The following is a 23,999-nucleotide window of genomic DNA, read 5'->3' as shown; positions in this document are numbered from 1 at the left end:
TCACCACCAATTCAAATCAACAATTGCTTTCCAACCATACACCAATCACAATGAAACCAATACCTAATGCTCAACAATATCAATATCACACTACCAAAAATCCAACCTCAACAATTCTCAATAATCATGCCCAATTTATCTACAAAAACATCAAACAACACAATGTGAGGCAATAACAATCACCAACAATGTATATAATCAACCAAAATTCAACATCAATCTTCAAAATCACAAAAATTCATACTACTACTATTCACAACCATCAACAATCTAATACTTGCAACTATATGACATAATTATGAAATTAAGAGTAAAAGAAGATGTTTATACCATACAAGATGCAAGATTGAACAAGTTTTGGCCACCAATTCCCTCAAAAACGAAAAAGCCCCAATTTGCTTCAACAATGGATGAAAGAGATTGAAGGTTGAAATGGATGGAAGTAGTGTATTCTTTGTTGAAAAGGATGGAAAAGTGGGAAGATTTAATGTTTTAGATTGAAAATTGGTTGATTGTGTGATAAAATTTGATGAGAGAGGTTAGGGTTTGTGCGTTTTTGAGAGTGAGATGAGAGGGGATGCGTTTGAGTATGATAGGGAAGAAGGAGAAATGAGGAAAAGAAAGGGGAAAGAAGAAGGTAAAGGCACGGCTACAGGGGTGCGTGCCCGCGCGGCTGGGCTGTGCGCCTGCGCTCGTGTTGCGCGCGGCCACGCCTTCCCCTGGAGTGCCCGCGCCATACAGAGCAACTCGGCTTTTTGCTTCTTTGGTGTGTTCATTTGTAGGCTTATTGTTCAATATCATCTCGGGATTTTCGAACCCATCATAATGATAAGTTTCTAAACATGAAGAATGTGGGTTCAACATCTCTAAAATTTTGATAGCACCCCAATGAACTCACCAAATTCAAATTTTCTTCAAATTTTAGCACAATTTCCCTATCTTACCTCACTAATATTTCTTACCCTTGTTACCTCAAAATATGATAAAATCGAATATACATCACATTGAAAACCGCAAAACACCTATCCATTGCTCGTGCTCAATTTAACTAATCCATTTCCATGAATTTACCATATAATTCCAAAAGAAAAACAAGTGAAAGAAAAGAAAATAAAGGAAATAACATTAAGAAAATAGAAATTAAAAGAAAAAGGTTAGAAATCTCCGGGTTGCCTCCCGGGAAGCGCTTTCTTATGGTCCTAAGCTCGACCCTTCCTCCAAATTATAGAGGGTCAAAGGACACCACCTTACTCAAAGTGGCAGAAAGTACAAACTTCTCTTCAATTTGTAGCAACTCCTCGTTGTTGCTTGATGAAACCTCATTTGCTTGAACTTCAAAAACAACCTTCTCATTCTTCGACTTCAATCTCATTCGCTTCTTCCTAGAAGCCCTTGCCTTCTTCTTGGCCTTGTTCCTTCTTGTAGACAGGTTAACACCATCCACTTCCTTGGAACCATCTTCCTCCTCTTGAGGACAAAGCTCAAACCAATGTGGAATATCAATATTCTCTTCGTCCTTGGCCTTTGAAAGCTTTTCTTCTTCACTAACTTTCATGCCATCAAACTTCACAAGCACATCATCAAAAATCTCATGAACACCGTTAGTTGAAGAATTAATCACACACACATTATCCAATGAACAAAGAAAATTATCATTCATGACTCCTTTTACAAAAGACAAGGATTCATGCATCGGTTTTAGCTTAAAACTTTCTTTTTCATTATCAACTCTCAAAGTGATACGACCTCCTTTAACATCTATTAGAGCACCAGAAGTAGCTAAGAATGGTCTCCCTAGAATAATAGGAATGTGGTCATCCTCTTCAATTTCTAACACAATAAAATCTACGGGAATTGTGAAACCACCTATCCTAAGGGGAACTTCTTCAACTCTTCCTTTTTGGAACGTAATAGATCTATCCGCCAATTGCAAGGTCATGTTTGTAGGAAGAAGTTCTCCTAGTGTAAGCTTCTTGAACAACGAGTAAGGCATAATGCTAACACTAGCACATAAGTCACACAAAGCATTTTCAAATAACTTAATCCTGATTTTGCAAAGAATAGAGAAATTGCCCGGATCTTTCATCTTCTTTGGTAGGTCGTTGTGAATCAATGCACTACAACACTCAACAAGCACTATCGAATCTATCTCATTGCACTCTCTCTTGCCACTCAAAATATCCTTAAGGAATATGGAATATCTAGGCATTTGGGTCATAGCTTCGGTGAGAGGGATAGAAAGATGGACCTCCTTCAACATGTCAAGGAATCTCCCAAATTGTTCATCTAACTTGTTCCTCATAAACTTTTGGGGATATGGAAGGTCGGGTTTTCTTACTTCCTCTTGCACTCTCTAAACACTCTTCTTTTTCTCATGGACTTCCTCTTTGCTCACACTCTTTGACACATCTTTCTCTTTTTCCTTACTTGAATCACAATCACTCTTCTTCTCATCCTCCTCACTATTCCTAGAAACTCTCTCTTCAAGCACTTTTCCACTTCTTGTGGTGATAGAATAAACGAGTTTCTTAGGATCAAATCCTTGAGAGGGTAGTGAAGAAGAGCTAGCACAATCTTTTAAAGTGTTGGCTAGTTGAGTGATTTGGAATTCAAACATGTTGTTGTGTGTCATCATCTCATTGAACTTCTTATCACTCACCGACATGTAGGTGTTTAAAATCTTGGTTTGGTTCTCACTGATCTCCTTTAAGGTAGTCTTGGAAGATGGGGGTTGAGCATAAGAATTATCACCATTGCCTTGAGGTCTTGGAGCAAATCCGGGTGGGGGTCCCCTTTGGTTGTTGTTTTGAAAATTTCCCCTATTTTGATTGTTCCAATTACCTCGACCTTGATTGTTACCAAAATTTTGGTGTTGGCCACAAAAACCATGAGATTGGCCTTGATTCCCATACCCTTGGCTTTGGTTTTGATTATTATAACCTTTGTTTTTATAGTTACCTCGGAAACCTTGATTTCCTTGGTTCCTATATCCATCATTGTTGTAGTTATCAAAGCTACCTTGTTGGTGAGAATTCCTATTCCCAAAATTCCTTGGACCATCAAATATTTGTCCATTGTTATTATTAGAGACAAAATTCTATTTTATTTATTTTATTTTATTTTGTCCATTGTTGGACCATCAAATCTTTGTCCATTGTTGGTGAGAATTTATTTCTATTTTATTTATTTTATTTTATTTTGTCTTGATTTTTCCTCTCGGGTTTGCTTGTATGTAGGTGTGGTTTGGATCGAGGTATGTGTATTAATCTAAAGTAATGTTTGAAGTTTTGGGTCCCAATCAGGGAAACAATTGAGCAAGTAGCCCAAGAAGGAATCACCGAGCAGCCCAGCCGCGGACACGGGGTCTGCATCCGTGGGCACGGGATCGCGTACACCAAAGCAGCCAAAAATCAGGCAGTAAGCCCCCGAGGTCTGGCTGCGGGCTTACCGTGGGCGTGGAAGTCGTGCCCTGTTCCAGCCAATTCTCACTCACACATTTCCTCTGCTCCCGCATTTAACATACTTTTCACCTCCAAGCACCGCCCGCAATAATCACCACCTTCGCACCACCTTCCAGCCACTACCAGCTGTAACAAACACCACCTTTGGACCACCTTTAAACCGCAACTGACGCCTTCAACTAATTCACCACCAATTAGCCTCCAACATCAGATATTCGAAAGCAGCAACAACAACATTAAACTCCAATTGAAGACCCATATGTGCGCTCATCATGAGGGTGGTCAAAACCATTGTTGCTTGCGCACAAGCTAGGTGTAAATTGGTCGTTGATCAATTATAGCTGATGGGGATGAGCAGCTTTGATGGTGCGTGATAGAGGATGTGAGAAGCATGGGATTATTTCCTAACTAAGAGCACCAAAAATTGAAATCCACTGATTTCTTATTTTCGATTCTTTTTTTATTATTATTATTTTCCTTTTGTTTTCTTATTTTCATTTTACTTTCTTTTTCTTTTTCTTATTTATTTTATTTTCATTTATTTTATTTTCCTTTTCCTTTTTTTTTTCTTTTCTCTTTTATTTTTTCTTAACCTTGTAATTATAAATACCCATTTTTGTGTTAGAGAGAAAAACAATTAGAATTAGAATTAGACCACATATTTCTTAGCTAAGTTGAGAGCTTCTCTCTTTAGATCAAGGGTTAGTAATAGGAGTAGATTTTAGAGAAAGAAAGTGAGGAATTTTAATGGTTATTTAAGAGGTTGAAGGTTCAAGATGACAATTGTATTGAAGATCTCCATTATCAATCAATGAGGATTTCTTACTCTCTCTCCTCTTTATTGCATTATTCAATTTCATGTGTTGTTTGAATTGATTTTGATGTTTGATGCTTGATTAGTGTACTTGTTCTTGATATATTGTGAATTCTTTATTTCTTTAGTTATTTGTTGATAGAAGATGATATTTGAGTAGTTATTTGGCTAGGAATTGGGTGAAACTTGTATGATTGATTAATTGTGATTATTTTGGGAATTGTGTTGATTGATCGTTGAGATTAAAGTGATTAGTGAAGGTTTGCATGTGTGTAATTCAATTAGGCCTTGAGAACTATGCTAGATTGCATTGTAATTGCTAATGACACGAACAATTGATTCAGGAATCACAATTATCGATTGGTTTTGATTGCGATTCTCTTAGTTTGTTATTTATAGTGAACCCTAGCTTAACAATTAAGAAATAGCTCTTGATTCAAATTGATTTCTCTTATCATTAGTCTTCACAACCTTTGATTGGCATGTTCTTTCCAAGTTGTTGCAATTGACAAGATTACTTGTTTATCCCTGTTCCTAGTGTTTATTTCCTTTGTTACTTGTTTTGTTACTTGTTATTATTCTCTCTTACCTTCGTCTTCGACCTAGCTTAGGCACCCAAATCGAAAACATTTGAACATTACCGTTCCTTTAAGTTCAACCCTTGACTTGCCTCTATACTCGTATTTAGGTTTGTTAAGTATTTATAAATAAGTTTGACCGAGGGAAGATTAGATAACGACCTAGTTTTCCTCTCGTCACCTACGCCATACAATTTTACGTTGTATGATACGCCTTGCATTTTTACGCTGATGACGCCTTCCATTTTGTTGTGGACGTGAAAAAAGAAGAAAAGTCGGACATTTATAACGTAAGTACAGTAAAATGACAAACCTGTCTATGGGAGCTTTTACGTAAAGCACCACTATGGAACATCTTAAGACACTTTTACGAAAAACGTTCAAAACATATGCTTATGGAAGGCACAAAGCATGGTGTGCATGCAAAATGATGCAAAAATCTATCAAAGAAGAAAACAAATTACAAAATGCGAAGCAAGTAAAAAAAAAACTTTGATAATTTGTGTGCCATTACGTCTAATAACGAGCTAAAATCGTTGGAAAATAATCAAACGGATCAAAATCTGCATTCCAGTCATTTTAGTGACTAGTTTACACGCGCAACTCAGTGGGTCGCTGATATGTCTATTATATATGGTATTTTACCCCCGTCGTATGGTCACAATTAGTATTGTTTTTGGCTGGTTAGAGCCACTTTTATTACTAATTGGTGTTTTCTAGTGTTTTCGTAGTTTTGGTTGAGTTTTGTAGGGAAGTATGCTTTTGGAGCATTTTCCCAGGATTTTATGGAGCAACTACAGACATTGGAGGAGCTCGACATGTGAAATACGAGCATTGGGCCGAATGGTTAAAGCCCTTAAGTGAAAATCCAAAGATGGGTTAAGAAATAGCCCAATCAAAATCCAAGGTTCCAATTTAGGCCGGGCCCGATCGGGCAAGCATTGGCTCGATCGAGCGCGGCTGTTAGAAGCATGCTGCAAAGAAAAAGGTGCGCCCGATCAGGCGGCCCTTCACCCGATCGGGCGCGTGTTTCTGGGGACGCTTCTTCGAAGATTACTTAGTTCTTAATTGGGAATAATTAGAGATTTTTATATAAGTACGATTGAGTAGTTTTAATTTGTTTTACCTCTCTTCTTAGACTTTCTCTCTCTAATTACCCTCTCTCTACAAACTCCATACTTGGTTCTTGATTCAACTCCTTGTTTTCGATAACTTTGGAAACATTTTCCTCTTTATTAGTTTTAGTATTTCAATTTCTTTAATTCATCATGTCTCCTTTAATTGCTTTATTTAGTTTAGATTTAATTATGTGTGAATAGTTTAATTCTAGGGTTTTGGGAATCCGTAATTAATATGAAGGGCTAATTTATTATCATTGATTATTGACATTGCATGATAATTTCTTATTGAATTTTTTTAATTCTTTACAATTAGATTATGAATCGAGCAAATGTGATTTGATTGTAAAAGTATAGCAATATTGAATTAATAAATCGAGCATATGTTAATTTGATATTAAAGGCTAATTTCAATAGGAACTTAGACTTAGTAAATTGCGAGAGCCTGTTAACTCTTTGTTGATTAATAAATAGCGAGAGCCTGTTAATCATGTTACATGTGCAATGTTAATCTTTGGTTGATTTGTTTTATCCCGGATTATTAATTATTGGTGAACCTGTGACCCTAGGCTTCCTTATTATTGATTTGCTCATTAAACTTAATCTCCGTGGTATAGTTTCTTTTTACAACAACAATTTCGTTACTTGATAATTTAGATTATATTGATTAATTATGAATAGTTTCCCTGTGGTTCGACCCTTTTTCCCTATCTACATAGTTAGTGGATTTAGGTATTATCTTAGAATGGGTGATTACGATTTTAGCCTGTTAAAATTTGGCGCTGTTGTCCGGGAAACGGTTATATTTTTATTTTCTGATTATTTTTTTAGTCTAGATTATCCCCTCTTGTCTCAGAGAACGTTAGTTCTTTGAGGCAATTCTCATATTTATCTTTATTTCTTTGTTTTATACCCAGGTGTTCCAGATCAGGTTATATTCCATTCGATCCTGAGATAAATCCTAGCGGGCTTCGAGGACAACAATAATTGAAGAGACCCTCCAACTGATTCCAATGATTCAGAAATCCCTTAAGATTCAGAATCAGAGATGACAGCACCTAAGAAGCTTAGCGATTATTCGCAGCCATCCTTGACCAATTTTCCACACCTTACTCCTACACCGGCCCTTGATAGAGGGCAATTTTTTATCAAACCCTAATTTATCACAATGATAGAGAGGAAGCAATTCAGTGGAGCTAAGGGTGAAGATCCTAATCTTCACATTGCAGATTTCTGCCAGTATTGCAACACCATTAGATAAGTTGGGGTCACGCAACACAAAATCAGGGAGATTCTTTTTCCCTTTTCATTATGTGGAAAAGCTAAATTATAGTTTAATGATTTGAATAGAACTGCACTTGGTATTACTGACTAGGAAACTCTTGCCTTGAATTTTTATAATAAATATTACCCCACAGAGAGAACAACTTTACTAAGGAGCGTTATTCAGAACTTTGCCCAAGAGCCAGATGAAACTCTATATGAGGCTTGGGAGAGGTTCAAGGATCTATAGAGAGAATGACCCCACCATAATTTTACATAATGGCAGTTGATCCAAGCCTTTTACAATGGACTTGGAAATTCATCTAGATCATTTCTAGATTCTACAGCTAGTGGGAGATTCATGAATATTAAAGTGGAAGATGCAGGTCAGGTTATCAAAGATATGGCAATACACAATTCCCAATACAGGAATCTAAGAGGGTTTGCTAACAATGGAAAACATAATGTCGATTCCGTATCCTTTTTGCAACCTCAGTTAACATCTATTTGTCATAAACAAAATAATCTTACCGTTGTTCCTAACTTTGTAGCTAATGTTTCTATTGTTGCTAACAATGAAGCTTTTTGTGAAAATTGTTGAATTGTATGACACTGGGAGCAAGATTGTAGGAGTTCCATAGAGCAAGTTAATGCCTTTCAAACCTATAGGCAAAATAACCCATACTCCAAATCCTATAATCCTGTCCTCCGGAACCACCCATATTTTTTCTACCGGAGTACCAGTGTAAAAAACCCTCCACCTCCACAACAAACACAACAACAACCCCCACCACAGCAAAAATATTACCATCCTAATTTTGGCCAGAAAAACCAATCACAATCCTCCTCATCTTCTGACCCTGCTATGACAGAAATTAGAGCAATGTGTTCAAGCATGCAAAAGCACATGGACAGTAGGGATGCACAAATTAATTCAATTATAGCCTAGAATAAAAACATGGATAATCAAATTGTGCAAATTTCATCTACCCTACAAACCCGTCAGTAGGGAGCTCTACCATCGCAACCAATTCGTCTCACATATCATGCCAATGCAATCACTCTAAGGAGTGGTTCACATTATGATGGACCTCCTATGCCAAAGGAAGATGGATCTGTTCCTGATCCTGATTCCTTTATACCAAATGCTAATCCTATTAACCCTGTAGGGCCATAAAAAGATACTAACCCTTCTAATGTTTCATTGCAAGGTAATTCTCAGGATAAGGGAGGAGATGTGCAGAGCCCAGTTATCAAACTACCATTCCCCAAAATACAATTGAAGAGTAAGTTTGATAAACAATTCGGTATGTTTTTGGAGGTTGTGAAAAACTTGCAGGTAATAGTTCATTTCACTGATTTAATCACTCAGGTTCCTACATATGCTAAATTTATGAAAGATATCATGACTAGGAAAAGGGCCTTTGATGAGGTAGAAAATGTAGCTTTTACAGAGGAATGTAGTGCTTTATTTCAAAATAAATCCCCTCCTAAGTTAAAGGATCCTGGTAGTTTTTTTATCCCCTGTCATATCGGTAATGTATTTGTTGATAAAGCATTGTGTGATTTGGGTGCTACTGTTAGTGTTATGCCATCGTCTGTATGTTCTAAACTTAATATGGGTGATTTAAAAGTTACTAATATGACTTTGCAAATGGCAAATCGTTCTGTTAAGTACCCTTTAGGTATTTTAGAGGATGTCCCTGTCAGTGTAAGTAAATTTTTTATCCCTGTTGATTTTGTTGTTTTAGACGTGGCTGAGGATACACAAATTCCCATTATATTAAGTAGGCCTTTTCTCCATACTGCAGCATCCATTGTTGTGGTTAAAAATGGTAAACTAACCCTTTATGTTGGAGATGATAATATCACATTTGATATAGGGAAAGTTTTGAACGGACCTATGCTAGAGGAAGATTGTTGTTTAATTGATGTGATTGATATAATGGATGATATTTGTGATTAAAGCTTACCACAGGTGCTTGTATGGGATCCCTTGGAGGGAGTTCTTTGTGGAGATATATCTGCAGATAATGCAAGCGTCTGGGGTAATGAGGTGGATGTCATTGAAAAAGCTCTTTCACTAGAAGAGCTAGATCCCAAAGAGACCCTAAAGGTAGTGAAATTAGTTCTGGAATCAAAACCTACAGAGGTTAAGAAACCTGAGTTAAAACCTCTCCCTTCTCATTTAAAATATGTTTTTCTTAATTAGCAGGAACTATATCCTGTGATCATCAGTACTGCACTTAATGACCCACAAACTTCCCAACTTCTGGAGGTTCTTCGAACCCACAAAAGAGAAATTGGGTACAATATTGATGATCTTAAGGGTATTAGCCCTGACTTTTGTATGCAGTGGAGGTTCTTGCCATGGAGGTGGCTATCTAGGATGGATAGGGATGATGATGAGGAGTAGCTACTCCTAGCTACACTCCCAAGTCAACGAGGACATTGCTTTATTTGGCTTGGGGGAGATGATCTTGTACATATGGTAACCCTCTCTCTCTCTTCTGTATTTAATGCTTTCTAGTATAGATTAATTTGCTTTCTAGTGTAGTTTTATTTCTTTCCTATATAAAAAAATAAAAAAAAAAATTAATAAAAAAATACAAAAATACGTTCCAATGAATTGTAAATCATGCTTCCCTGTGCCCCATACTTGAAAAAATATTATTTTGATTCTTGGTATATGATGATGAGCATTGTGGATTTGTTGATCATGATTTGAAGTTTGATTGCTCGGATGCCTAGACATGCATCAATTTTGCCCAACTACTTGTGAATATAGTGCTTGAGTAGTTTATTGGGTTAGGAATTGTGTGATAGTTCCTGGTATGTCAATGAATTTGAGTATTGGTTTGCAACTATGAGTAATGTTTGTATGACTCATTATTATGCCCATTGAGGAGGACGAAGGCGTTCATTCTTTTAGGTAGCCTTCAGATAATTTAGATACATTTGTTCCCTTCTTGTAATCCATGTTGTTTCCTTGACCTTTTTGTTGTTTATTAGTCACATTACAAGCCTATTTTTCCCCATTGGTTACTAGTCCCAACCTTGGATTGGGGGAGCTATTAGTGAGTGAGGTGAGGGAGTTTGTAGTGTGCTTATTATTTTCATAATTTGGGTTGGTTTTGAGAAGTTATTTTGTTCTTGAACGTAGTTTATTTTTTATGAGCTTGATTGTTTAATCTTCTTGAGAAAGAATAAAGTATGATGTTATGAAAAAAAAAAAAGAGAAGTTAAAAAAAAAGTGAAAACAAGTGAACTTCAATAGAAAAAAGAAAAAAAAAGAAAAAAAAAAGTTTAATGTTCAAGTGTTCTAAGTGAATGTTGATTGAAAGAAAGAAAAAAAGTAAGTTTTAATAAAAATTAGAGTTTGGAAAATAAAGTTTGTTTATTCACTCAAGTTCTATATTATTATACTTTTGTGAGCTATACTGTAAGTGTTGGGATTGTTTGTTATGTTTGGTGTATATTTGGTGATCTTTTGTTGGAGTTAAGTATGTTGGAGATGATTGGTCATTATTTATTTTTTACCTTGGTTTTATTAGGATTTGGCTCCCTTTTAGTATGGCTTTTCTCCCACATTTTCCTAAATATTTCCTACCCTTTACCCTAGCCTTACATTACAAGCTTTAAAGACCTTACGACCTTGTGCATAGAGTTGTGTAAATGTGAAAGTGTTTCTTATCAAAGCAAGTTATGATTGGACATAATTCGAGTCGACTAGTGGTTGAGTGCATGTCTTTTGAAACACACGAGAGTGTGAGTTGGGAGGGCATTGTTCACATCAAAGGGGTTGGGATGGAGAGAAATCGAGTACATCTTTTACTCGCCACATAAATGAGAGTTGAGTGTGTTGAGCACAAGTCTTGAATTCTATATGGTCATGTAGTTTTCTCTACTTGACAATTGTTGGGGAGGATGAGTGATTAGATGAATGAGGTTGATTGACGTTGAAGCATGTTTATTAGATTTTCCTTGAATTGTTTGTTCTTGATTTTGATTATTTAGGGTGAGACATGTTTTATGGATTTATTGATGAGATCTTTGCAAAGGGACAAGCAAAGGTTCGGCATGGTGGAGTTTGATATGTCTATTTTATATGGTATTTTACCCCCGTCCCATGGTCACAATTAGTAGTATTGTTTGCTCGTTAGAGTCACTTTTATTTCTAATTGGTGTTTTCTAGTGTTTTTGTAGTTTTGGTTGAGTTTTGTAGGGAAGTACGCTTTTGGAGCATTTTCCCAGGATTTTATGGAGCAACTACGGACATTGGAGGAGCTTGACATGTGAAATACGAGCATTGGGCCAAATGGTTAAAGCCCCTAAGTGGAAATCCGAAGATGGGTTAAGAAATAGACCAATCGAACTCCAAGGTTCCAATTCAGGCCGGGCCTGATCGGGCAAGCATTGGCTCGATCGGGCGCGGCCGTCAGAAGCATGCTGCGAAGAAAAAGGCGCGCCCGATCGGGCTGCCCTTCGCCCGATCGGGCTCTTGTTTCTAGGGAGGCTTCTTGGACGATTACTTAGTTTCTAATTAGGAATAATTAGAGATTTTTGTATAAGTACGATTAAGTAGTTTTAATTTTCTTTAACTCTCTTCTTAGACTTTCTCTCTCTACTTAGTTTATTTCTCTCTCTCTCTCTCTACAAACTCCATACTTTGTTCTTGATTCAACTCCTTGTTTACGATAACTTTGGTGACATTTTCCTCTTTATTAATTTCAGTATTTCTATTTCTTTATTTCATCACATCTCCTTTTATTGCTTTGTTTAGTTTAGATTTAATTATGTGTGAGTAGTTTATTCTGGAGTTTTGGGGAATCCGTAATTAATATGAAGGGCTAATTTATTATCATTAATATTGACATTACATGATAATTTTTTATTGAATTGTTTTAATTCTTTACAATTAGATTATGAATCGAGCAGATGTGATTTGATTGTAAAAGTATAGCAATACTGAATTGATGAATCGAGCAGATGTTAATTTGATATTAAAGGTTATTTTCAATAGGAACTTAGACTAAGTAAATTGCGAGACCCTGTTAAGTCTTTGTTGATTAATAAATTGCGAGAGCCTGTTAATCATGTTATATGTGCAATGTTAATTATTTGTTGATTTTTTTTATCCCGGATTATTACTTATTGGTGAACCTGTGACCCTAGGCTTCCTTATTATTAATTTTCTCCTTAAACTTGATCTCTGTAGTATAGTTTCTTTTTAGAACAACAGTTTCGTTATTTGATAACTTAGGTTATATTGATTAATTAGGAATAAATTAACTCGTTTCCCTGTGGTTTGACCCTTCTTTCCTATCTACATAGTTAGTGGATTTAGGTATTATTTTCGATTGGGTGATTACAATTTTTGCCTGTCAGTCGCACTAGTCAGGCGCGCGCATCATTCTGAGTTGCGCTAGTCGGTCACGCGCAACTAAATTAGTTGACGCGACATTTAAGTCAGCAAAAAGAAATCACTGAGCGCGATTTTCATTTTTCTTTCTTCTTCTTCTTCCTTCGCCATTTTCGTCCCTTTCTCTCTCAAAAAAGCTAAGTTTTTTGTGATTTTCAAGGCCAAAGGAAGCATATGTCACCCTTAATTCACATTTGCCACTAGTAGAAAAATTGTCATTTGTAACAGGTTATTTGAAACGGGCAAAGCTATGCCCGTTACAATAAACATATCCGTAACGGTAAAAATAACAGTCCATTACAAATACATATTATTCGTAACGGGCAACATGGTGCCCGTTACGAAAACTACGTTTTTTGTAACGGACAAGATCTTGCCCATTACGAATAGTTATTTATTTGTAACGGACAAGATTGTTCCTGTTACAAATGTTTTAATTTGGGCCCAGCTGATGAGAAAAGCCCATTTATAACTAGGGTTTCACTCTCCTCAGTTAGTCAGTCCTAAAGCCTTCATTTCCTCATCTTCTTTCCTTTCTCCTCTCTCCTCCAAAAACCTTAACATCCCCAAATTTCCCACTCGATGACATCTTATCAATGGATGTTCAGCTCTTACAAAACCCTAAAATTCCATCCCCAAATCAACCAAATTCCTCAAATTCTCTCAATGTCTTCCTCAGAGTTTTCCCCCTTCCAATTGGTCCTTCCAAAACCTCTAAATCGAAACAACCTAATTCGAAAAAACCCAGTAAGAGTTGTCTTACAATCAATGATGATTCATTCTATTACGATTATTCCCCCGATTTACGATTCTAACAGGTTGAAATTTGAAGTTTACAACGGATTTTCGCATGTTTTTTCTTCAAATTCTTCTTAGGTTTGTTGTTTGAATTTCCCCCCCCCCCCCCGCCCCCCCCCCCCCCCCCCTTTTTAGTTTTCGGGATTTTTTCAATTGATTGATTGCATACTTTTTTAAGTGAATTGTGGTTAAAACTGTGCAGGATGAAGTGTATGATAAGCTCATGAGACCGATGGTTGAGGGATTTATGAGTGGAAAAGGTGGGATTTTGGCTGCTTTAGGGCCTAGTGGTTCTTGGAAAACTAACACCGTTTTCGGATCTGTCAAAGTACCCGGTTTGGTTCCTCGCTCTCTTCGCCACATTTTTGATGCTGAAGCTGGTAAATCATCTATGATGTCGAGGTGATTATGCTCGCAATTTTCCTTTTGAGGTTCAATTAATAGTATTATATATGTGTGAGATGGTAATTCATTTTTTTCTCTATGTTGCTCTTTTAAAGTCTTTGCGGTCCTGTTGGTGAATTGCTCTTGAAGATTCGGTAGATCGAAGCCTCTTCATAAGGTCCTTGGTGGTGGTAAACGTATGTTTCCTCAATTTTTTATTTTTCCCTCTTTTCTTTTATTGAAATGTTGTTTGTATATTCTGAATTTGATTGTTTCCTGTACAATTTGTGCGAATTGATGATTGTTTTTAGCTTGATTATTGTTTATTAATGGAGATCGGGAGTGATTTTGATTGTATTTGTTGCTTTTATTGATTGATTTGTTTGTATGATGGTGTTATTATTACAGATCTGAGTTTTGTTGCAGCCTCCTAAACCTCCTGATGTGTTTTTATTAAAATTATTGCTACTTATTTCTATCAATTCACCCTCCTTTCATATTATTAGCTAGAAAGCTAGGCAGCAACCATATATTATTACTTAGTTGCTTTATACATAATAATCATCACTCCTCTTTGATTTCATTTGTACATTTCATTCATCACTTTCACTTCCAACCATGACTTGCTCTAAGGATCAAAAGGTATTACCTCCATTTCAATCTTGTTTCTTTTTAGTTTGTATATAAATACATTCTAATTAAATTTATTGATTATTTGAATGTATATATGTTGATCGACCAGATAACAACAATGGTGTTGAAGGTTGATCTTGATTGTTGTCAATGCTACAGGAAGGTTAAAAAAGTTCTATGCAAATTCCCTCGTGAGTCTCTTCCTTCTAGCGCAGCTTCAGTTCATTCCTCATTAATAATATCATTATACTGATCGATAATTATCTTCATGATTTAATTAAGTTATACTGGACTAAGTTATGTGATTTGATTTGATTTGATGACAAGAGAAATACGAAACCAAGTGTTCGATGAAAAGAATAACACGGTGACCATCACCGTGGTTTGCTGCAGTCCTGAGAAGATCAGAGACAAGATTTTCTGCAAAGAGGGCTATTACATGGTATATCTTATTTTTGTTTGTCTAATTTCTCAATTAATTGGTAATATAGTCTGATGTTGTTGGACTAATTGCTTTGCAGTAATTTTATTCTTCTTTTATTCAATTTTCTTTGTAAATTTTGTGATATGTTTGTGTAATTGTGTTGTTGGTAGGTGGATCATGGATAGAGTCATGGGTCCTTGGTTAGTATTATCTACATATGCCTGAGATTTAGAGCGAAAAAGTGATGATCGCAGCTTTATGAGAATTTGTTTTGGTCTAATACAATATAAAAGTCCTAATTTTTAATTTGAGGATTAGTTGTCTAATTGATCAAGTATTTCAGTTTCAGTTTAAGTTGGATATTTTATTTCCAACCTTACTTCTTGAGTTTGTTGCATTAAAAATACGTAGCATGAGCTTTTCCATAAGGCACAATGTGTCAATGTCTAATTAATATGGATTATAGAGGTCGTAGGCTTATAAGGTCTTGGCCTAGTGATAAAGGCTAAAAGCTTGTAGTTGTTCAGATTATAGATAATTTATTAATAGTTGTTGTCGCTGGCTACTTTTTTGGGGAGCTATATGTAGAGTGAGAGGGTGGGAGGTGGAGTTTTGGCTTCTACTTAAATTTTTTTCATACTTGATGAATATTACACATGTACATTAGCATTTAGCAGTATATGGAATGCAGTACTCAAATGTGTTAAGAGTCTCTTTTAATGTTATGAAGTACTCTCTGTAAATCTTTTTTTTTTTTGACAAAAGCTTCAAACCTTTTGCTTGAGCTTTAAAAAAGTATCATATCATTAAATTGGACTCATAACGGGTTATTTGTAACGGGCACTTGAAATGTGCGTTACGAATAACGGGTTATTTGTAACGGACACTTGAAATGTCCGTTACGAATAACGGGTTATTCGTAACTGGCACTTGAAATAACCCATTATTCGTAACGGACACTGCCCGTTACGAATAACACTGGCTATCCGTAACGGTGGCATACGTAACGCCCGATGCCCGTTACGGATAGGCCTTTTTTGCCCGTTACGGATAGCTATTTTTCCACTAGTGTGCCATAATCCAATGTAAGTTTTTTATTTAAATTTGTTCGTTTTGGCGGAATTTTGGCCTTTTTGAATCATTAAACCCCGATTATCGAATTTAGGGGTTTTTTTATTCAGACAATTATTCTTGAAATTGTTTATTCCATGTTATTATGCTATGTTTAAGGAGTGTTTTGCAATAAATTTCATGAAACATGGCTGAGTATTGAGCCTTGTATTAGCATTTCTTCGTTTCAGTACGTTTTTTGCACTTTCCGTCAAATTTCGTTTGTTTCTTGTTATTTTGCTTGATCATTTTGACTATACTTATTAATTATGAAGTAATTATAGTATTAAAACTAGTTATATCTTCATAAACAATGTTTTGAGAATTTTGAATCCGAAAATTGGCGTGAAGTGTATACTTAGCTTATTTTTGCCATGTTTGAACTTCAAGATTGTTTGGTAGACGATAATTGCACCATTGTTACTATTATTCGCCTAGGCATAGTTGATTCTTTGAGATTATTAAATATAATCCCTTGAATGCTTAGTTGAAACTGGTATAAGATGTCTTTTATCGGTGTTTGAAGCCCCCATTACTTAGTTTAACAGCAGGTATCGTAGCCCCCTAGCATGGGTGGTGTAGACACCCAAATGTGTCTCCCCAAAACCAAACCCAGTGATAAATACCTTTCATTTCATTTGTTATCTAGAAAAGCGAAATTGTGAAAAGTCTAGTGATGAGGATGTTTTTATTCAAATATCTTTTCTTTCTATTTTTGAAAATATTTCTTTTCTTACCCTATTCATGAAAAACGTGCATTCTAGTTTATTTTAGTCCATGATATGGGTCCAATGATAGTGTAGTTGGATGGGGATTGAAAAAACCTTTTTAACAACATATTATAAGCCCAATTTAGATGAATAATGAGAAATTAATGGCCAAAATACTAAACTGGGCCTAAACCAGGTTTTACATATGACCCAATGATCATGTGGAGTGTCCAAAGGTTTAATCATATTCATAAACTAATTAGGTTTTTTTTAGAAGCTTTTATGTGTTTCTAAAAGATCTTAATTATCCTTTTTGATAATAATGTTTCAAAGAGTTTGAAATGAAATAAAACTACTCCTTTTGAGAATCCTTGTTTTGTATGAAACGAAATATATTCAGATATTATTTTTGTGCCTCATAATCTTTATCCAAATCTTATATGGTTAGATAGATGTTAAAATTATCTTTCCAATGATATATTATAATGTTAATTCCGAGCTATAACGAAAAGGATATGAATGAGATACGAAACTCTATCCAAAACAGACACCCTCCACTATTTCGGCCATATCTTTTATCTACAGAAGATTTTAATCTGATTCCAACTAGGTTGGAAAGTAGACTTCAAGAGCTTTCGAACGACATATATATGACTTATTTGGACTTCTAGATAAAAAGATATGATAAAAACAAAATCCATAAAAACTTTCTTGCATCGCCAAACGACAGGTTTGTCGCCTGAGGTGTGTTTAATCCTTTTTGAACTCTAATTCGTTTCTATCAATTCCAGACTATTTTCTTATAAATAGGGTCCCTGGACCTCCATTTTTTAATAAGTAGAATTCTCTAATTATCTTCTCTCTCTCTAAGCTAAAACTTATTCTCTCTCTCCCTCTTTCTAGCCTAGCGTTTTACAAACACAAATCCTCATACATTAGCACTAGACACACCTAGCCAAGTTCGAAGTTGCCTTTACCCTATACGTGACATGCTTAATATTTCTGAGGGTTTGGTCCCAAATCTCTATTTCAATTATTTAATTTAATTGTTTGATTATTATTTTTCTTGAAGTTACTAACGTGTGTTTTATGTTATTAGAAAGAGGTACGACGCATCCAAGTAAGTGCTTTAATTGTTTAATTGATATTTTGATATAGAAATCATGTTTAGGTTGTTATTTTGATTCCTAGTATCATGTTGAGATGCTTTTCTTAGTATCATGTTAGGATGCTTTTCTTAGTATCATGTCAGGATGCTTTTCTTAGTATCATGTTTAGGGTAATAACTAAAACTTCTAATATCATGTATGATTATGATGATGCTTCCTATTTTCTTTCCTAATATCATGTTAGTATCATTTTAGGGCTAAGATTTGTACTTTATTGTTTAGTGACATGATAGGGTTTGTTATTAATCTTGTTATTATCATGCCTAAGATCTTTCTATTATTATGCTTTATTTTTAACATGAATAGGATTATTTTAATTATGATCATTATGATTGTTATTATCATGATTATTTTTATGTTGCTTGATATTTATTGTTATTGCTTGATCCTGCCTTTTATGCATGTTTAAAGGGAATTTGTACTTGTAATCACGCTTAATAAGATAATTAATAATCTTGTTTAGGGTTAATATGATTATACTTCAAGTGATCCCCAATAATAGTTTTATTTGTGCATTAATATTCAACTAACATAGTTGAACAGGTTTAGTGTTATCCTATTGATTGCATGTTAGTCAGAAAGCGCACATGAATACGATAAGAATAAAGTAGAGGCCTTTTTATTAGGGAAGGTTTAGTCTCTTTTAGGTTGGATTTGTACCTTTTTCCCCGAACACTAGTCATCGTTCCAGACCTATTGGAGTTAACGATCTCATGGATCGTTAAGGGGTGTAACCTTCAACCTGTGAACGGTTTACAAGTACCTAAAACTTGTCGGCAACTCTTTTGCTCTATCTTCTTTCCCTTTGGATGCCACCATGCTTAAGGCTATGATCATAGTGGGGTTCAAGTTTGGGGTAATGCTTGAAGTATTCCCTACAGGTTTTGGCGACTCCGCTGGGGAGGATTTCTATTTTAATTCCTGAAATTTATTTTTGCAATTATTTAAAATGAGTGGATGAGACTCGAAAAGTTCTAACTATTTCATGTGCGTAATTTTGATTAACATTATTTTCATATGCAGAAAAAAGGTTCTCATTGGAAAGACCATCCGTAATGAGTAAAAAACACAGGATTTTTACACGTAGGAAATTTGAGAAATATCTTTCACAACTGAAATCGAAATAATACTGCGAAAACTGGAAAATTCTAAGAACGCCGAAAGCTGCTGAGGCATGTAGGAACTAGCGTCTAGAAAACAGCGATCGTCACTTGAAAAATGGCCTTGTCGCTTGGCGACGGACTCTGTTGTTTAGCCCGTGTTCTTCCAATACCAAGCCAGAAATCTGCCTTCTTGTTTTGACTAGTTCTAGCACTGTTGGCTCGATCCTACTTCCTGATTAAGTTTTTTCTCTCTTTTCTGAAACCCATATGTGTTCTACATATGGACATAACCCTTTGGGAATTCATGCTCCATCTACCCGATTTAACGCTCTGACCAACAAAGTGTACATCCGAGAATGTTGAATTTACCAAACAACGGAAGCGAGTTTAACTTGCGGGGTCCCATCCACACGCGCCAACCCTTCCAAAGGTAAGTCTTCCGCGCGGTGCATCCGTACTCATTACCATGGACCCTCTTGGACTAACCCATATCCTGAACTTTAGAGAACTACAGCCATGGTTAGGTTGCAAACTCATTGCATCATGTTGTGACTACTTGACTACTTGTGCATACTTATTATGTGACTAAACTAACCGTTTTGTTTGACTTTTTTTGTAATAAGTCTTAATAGACTAACCAATGACTAAAGTACTTTGCTTAATTAATTGAAATTAATTTGAGCAATAAAAATATACATTAAATCGAGTCATAGTTCCTTTAAGTCAACCCGGATTTTTATTCCCGTATCCTGCACATGCATCAACTTGGTTGGTCATAGCCGAAGTTATAGGAAGAACTACGAGTCGTAAAAACTATGGATCTGTAGCCCCGAGTTTTATCTTTAATTTGGCGTTGATTTCGTCCCAATCAAAGTAACGGATCAAAAGTTATGACTAAAATACCACAACCTGTCTAGTTTAATGCATATACATGAAGGTTAACTTAGTTTTTGCTTGAGTCTAGTCACATAGTATAGCCACATGTTCATGACACGAGTCTTAACATGTCACCTACAATCACTAGTCTTAGCACACACTTTGTATATGTCAGCATGTCACCATGACCATGTCTTAGGTTTATGCATGAGTCATTTTCCGTCATTCGAGTGGAGGGTTCAATCTATTTCCATTCTCTTCCACATTCTCTTCTATGTTGAATAGAGCTTGAGTCAAAATAAATAATAAAAAACTTATCCCTAATTTCTTTTCCACAGTACTGGGTCAAGGAGAGAAGGGCGATTAATCAAGGACAACACCTTCGTTCAAGTTCAACTTTTAGATAAACACGTTGATCGAAAAAGAAAAGCTAAGAAGATAATGGCAAGTCAAGAAGAAGTCAATGAGCTTAAGAAGAAAATGACAGACGTGACTGAGGTGTTGAAGGATTTAACCCTCCAAATCAATGACCCTGTGAAACAACAACAAATGGAGCTCATACAAGAAAGCTTGAGCAAAATATCCAATGACTATAGATTCCGGGGCATTAGCTCACAAGGGGTCTTAGTGGACAAGGAGCTTCTTCCGCAGAAGATCAATGCCAATGACATCCCTAAGTTCTAGCCAACAAATAATCCTTACTTCCACTTAAGGGAATTTGAGACCATAATGAACATAAAGGGGATTGATAGGAAAGTATTTCATTCCTTGTTTTCTTTATCTCTTGAAACTGTTTGTCAACAATAGTTCTTTTTCCTTGAAAAAGAGAAAACCTCTTCTTGGGTTTTCATAACGAACGATTTTATAGAAGATATAAATACAACATCCAAGATGAAACACACCACAGACAACTTGAGATGTTAAAACAAAAAGAAAACGAAGGGTTAAATTATTTCTTCAACAAATGGAGGGAAACTTCTGCTAATATGGTTAAGGTTCTTACCGAAAAAGAGGTTGTAAGGATATTCATCAAGAACCTTCAAGAAAAATATTCAAAGCACTTAATATACCAACATAACTTGAATATTTTCAAGGCTGTGTATAATATAGGCATTGACATTGAAGATGATCTTCTGAAAGATAATAGTGCGAGAGGAAAGAAGAACGACCATCCTTCTTCTTCATCTCGCATTAACGAAGTACATGCTACGAACACCTCTAAACCACGAATCCAAAGGTCGAAAAGAGTGTTCACTCCACTTGGTATGAGTTATAAAACAAATTTCGAGAAGTTACACCACAAAGGACTAGTCATGCCCGTAGGACCTATCAAAGACCCAGTTCTAGAAGCCAGGCCACCTAAGTGGGATCCTAATAAACACTGCAAGTATCACCAAGGAAAGGGTCACGACACTGAGGAGTGTTGGCAACTCAAATAAGCTATTCAAGACCTGATCGATGACAATAAAACTTCCGAGATTCTAGCCATCGCAGAAGATCTAACATCCTTCGATCCTTCACTCTTTATCGCATCTGTAGGTGAGCCCATGATCGAGATAGCTTATATAACCTCTATTGATAAAGTGGCCATGATTGAGGAGGATGATAGAATTTTCTTAGATAATACCGGGGAAAATTTGTTATGTTTAAAAGAAGACGTTCAAAAACTGCAAGAGGTCATTGCCATGCTTTTGAATGTGGTAAAAGGACTACAAAATCGGATGTTGGTTATCGAAAAAAATTCTCACCAAGGATTTAATGAAGAACTCAATGCTCCTAAGCCACAGGCAAAACAGACCATTCAAAAATAGACACCAATATAAATGACTTATGATGAAGCTTTTGCCTATATTCATGATCAAGGTCTCATTCATCCCGTTGGGCCCAATCAAAACCCACCACCTGAGGAACAATCTCCCGATTGGGATCCAAATTCTTATTGCAAATATCATAGAGGCCATGGTCACACCACCGAAAAGTGTTTTACCCTCAAGGATCGCATTCAAGACCTCATTGATTCAAACCACCTTCATGTTCCTCTAAGTAACAAGAAGGCCAAGAATAGTAACAATAGTAATAGTGACTGGAAAGGAAAGAAGAACGACAATCCTTCTTCTTCCAAAACTACCCACTCTAACAACGTTAGCACGTTTAACTTGGATGAGGTCCTTGCCATAAACAAACGAGATAAAAATAGAACCTTTACACTTATTGGCATAATTTATGACACATCATTCGATCGCCTTCATTCTAAAGGTCTCATAACTCCCATTGATACCTATTCAAGATCATGCACCTAAGAAGAGGTTACCTAGTTGGAATCCAGATGCACATTGCAAATACCATCAAGGTGGGGGTCATACTACTGAGAGTTGTTGGAAGCTAAAAGAAGTCATCCAATATCTAATTGACAATAACAAGCTTCCCTTACCTCTAAACGGCAAGAAGTCCGGGTGATGATAAAGCATAAGACACGAGGAGAGCTTCAACGACAAGATTTCGTGGCCTCTTTTTCTTTTTCTTTTTTTCAATTTTCCTTTCCCCGATAAGTCTAGCCTAGGCACCTTTTATTTTCCTTAGATCTTATTTTTTAGGTTTTTCTTTTTATATCTATTAATAAAAATGAGCATTTATTTTCTTTCATATGATCATTGTATTGAATTAAAAAAAAACATCGCCAAATTAAGAACAAGGTATACCAATGATTGGAGGCACCCTTTGTAGCCATATCATACCTCTCACCCTTCAAATATGTAATCACTTTTTTGATAAACCACTTTGAGCTTCGTCTAACGATAGACCTTTCATTTTTCAATCTACATCTACCTAACCTTGGGAAGGGACGGTGTGTAATTTATGCAATTTCAAAATACAAAAGCTTGAGTAATCTGAAAAGAATAAAATAAAAAATAAAAAATAATAAAAGTGTATAAAAGGGCAAAGGTTCCAATGTCATTGATATGAACATGTCTTTGATATGAACACGTCTCAGATTGCGTTTCTTATCGAGTGCTCGGTACCGTGCCTAAGAAACATGAATGGCAATTGAGTGATAGACCACATGATCGGGATTTCCCACACTTATAAAAATAAAATAAATGCAAAAACTAAAAAAGAGTTAAAAGCCTCAAGCATAAAAATATAAAGATTCAAAAGCAAGGATGCACACCTTGGGGGCTTATCTAGGGTCTTGAGCCTCTATCCCTTTTTTCTTCAACCTTTATCCTAACCACATTACAACCCTTCAAAAGACCTTTTTAAGGTATACACACACTTGTGTGAGGTTCGGCTAGAGCTGCGTTCGGCCTAATTCCTAACGGGCACGTAGGCAACCTCACATCGAGGTGCGGCCGTAATAAAAATGCATTCATATTTACGTTCATAATTGATCATATCAAGGGGATCTCCTATGCTCATCCTTATTCACTTAGAGCTAGACTTGGGGGCTTGATCCTTACATTATTAGCCTACCCAGCCTAAGAGTCACCACCATTTGACTTTTTTCAATATATTTTTCCACACACTTATCTAAACCCTTGTAGCCTAACTTTAGTGTCACTATCACACACATCACAGATACGTGACCAAATATACTTCCTTAGGAACCCTTTTGTCATAATATCATAACAAAATGCTGAAGCATGCCTTGTCTTATCAAGATCAATCATCATTGCATCACAAAGTATGAAGTTCCTAAACACTTTCATTAATGAGTCAACTAAGATATTATAAGATGTTATAATCCTTGTACTATGAAAGACAACGTTAACAGATTAAGATCATTCAACATACACCATCAAACACTTCAATTCTTTTTTCGCGTCCTCTTTTGGGAGAAAGTCGGTACCCTCCACAAAAATAACGAAAATTTTTTAAATTTTTGAATTTTCGCATTTTGAGTCAAGCACATCCACAATACAATCACACGTGTCAATTCACATAGAGTCAACCTCAAGTCAGTCAATAAGTCTTAGGTCAACCCTAAGAAAAGGCATCAAGCCTTAGGTCAAGCCTAAGAAAAGCACCAGCAAAGTCTTTTGGCAATCTTTTGATTTTTACAGGATATAACTATTCAGCAAAGCTCCTGTTCGCAGCCAACTAAACGATCGCAACAAACATTCAAGTATCAAAGCTAT

The 23,999-nt window shown here is 35.9% G+C and overlaps 2 protein-coding genes and 1 long non-coding RNA gene across 4 annotated transcripts; 1 reads left to right on the top strand and 2 right to left on the bottom strand.

The window, feature by feature from the left end:
- Positions 1 to 1,222: 1,222 nt before the first annotated feature.
- LOC110701655 lies at positions 1,223 to 2,302 on the bottom strand. Its single transcript, XM_021879268.1, has one exon. It carries the CDS (start codon positions 2,300 to 2,302, stop codon positions 1,223 to 1,225), a length of 1,080 nt encoding a protein of 359 aa, XP_021734960.1.
- Positions 2,303 to 2,353: 51 nt separating this feature from the next.
- On the bottom strand, positions 2,354 to 3,720 carry LOC110701654 (putative uncharacterized protein DDB_G0286901). The gene is made up of 2 exons (XM_021879267.1): positions 3,650 to 3,720; positions 2,354 to 3,050 (listed from the first exon to the last, which is right to left on the bottom strand). The coding sequence occupies exons 1-2, from the start codon at positions 3,718 to 3,720 to the stop codon at positions 2,354 to 2,356; spliced, it is 768 nt and encodes a 255-aa protein (XP_021734959.1).
- Positions 3,721 to 13,081: 9,361 nt separating this feature from the next.
- On the top strand, positions 13,082 to 16,736 carry LOC110701681. Of its 2 annotated transcripts, XR_002507372.1 has the most exons (6): positions 13,084 to 13,532; positions 13,657 to 13,856; positions 13,955 to 14,480; positions 14,581 to 14,662; positions 14,801 to 14,913; positions 15,066 to 16,736. It is a non-coding gene; the product is annotated as an uncharacterized LOC110701681 (long non-coding RNA). The 2 variants fall into 2 exon arrangements; XR_002507371.1 differs by having other exon boundaries at positions 13,082 to 13,532; positions 14,801 to 16,736.
- The last annotated feature ends 7,263 nt before the right edge of the window (positions 16,737 to 23,999 follow it).

The sequence above is a fragment of the Chenopodium quinoa genome, unplaced genomic scaffold (assembly GCF_001683475.1).
Source record: "Chenopodium quinoa cultivar QQ74 unplaced genomic scaffold, ASM168347v1, whole genome shotgun sequence".
In the NCBI taxonomy this organism is placed as follows: domain Eukaryota; kingdom Viridiplantae; phylum Streptophyta; class Magnoliopsida; order Caryophyllales; family Amaranthaceae; genus Chenopodium; species Chenopodium quinoa.
Note: the sequence above shows the minus strand (reverse complement) of the source record. Positions and strands in the feature narration are given on the sequence as shown.

Coding starts and splice junctions, on each gene's coding strand:
- LOC110701655 (XM_021879268.1), bottom strand. CDS start 2,302: ATGAGGAACAAGTTAGATGAACAATTTGGGAGATTCCTTGACATGTTG.
- LOC110701654 (XM_021879267.1), bottom strand. CDS start 3,720: ATGGGTCTTCAATTGGAGTTTAATGTTGTTGTTGCTGCTTTCGAATAT. Junction 3,051..3,649: donor ATGTTGGAGGCTAATTGGTG/GTGAATTAGTTG, acceptor TGATGGTCCAAG/GAATTTTGGGAATAGGAATT.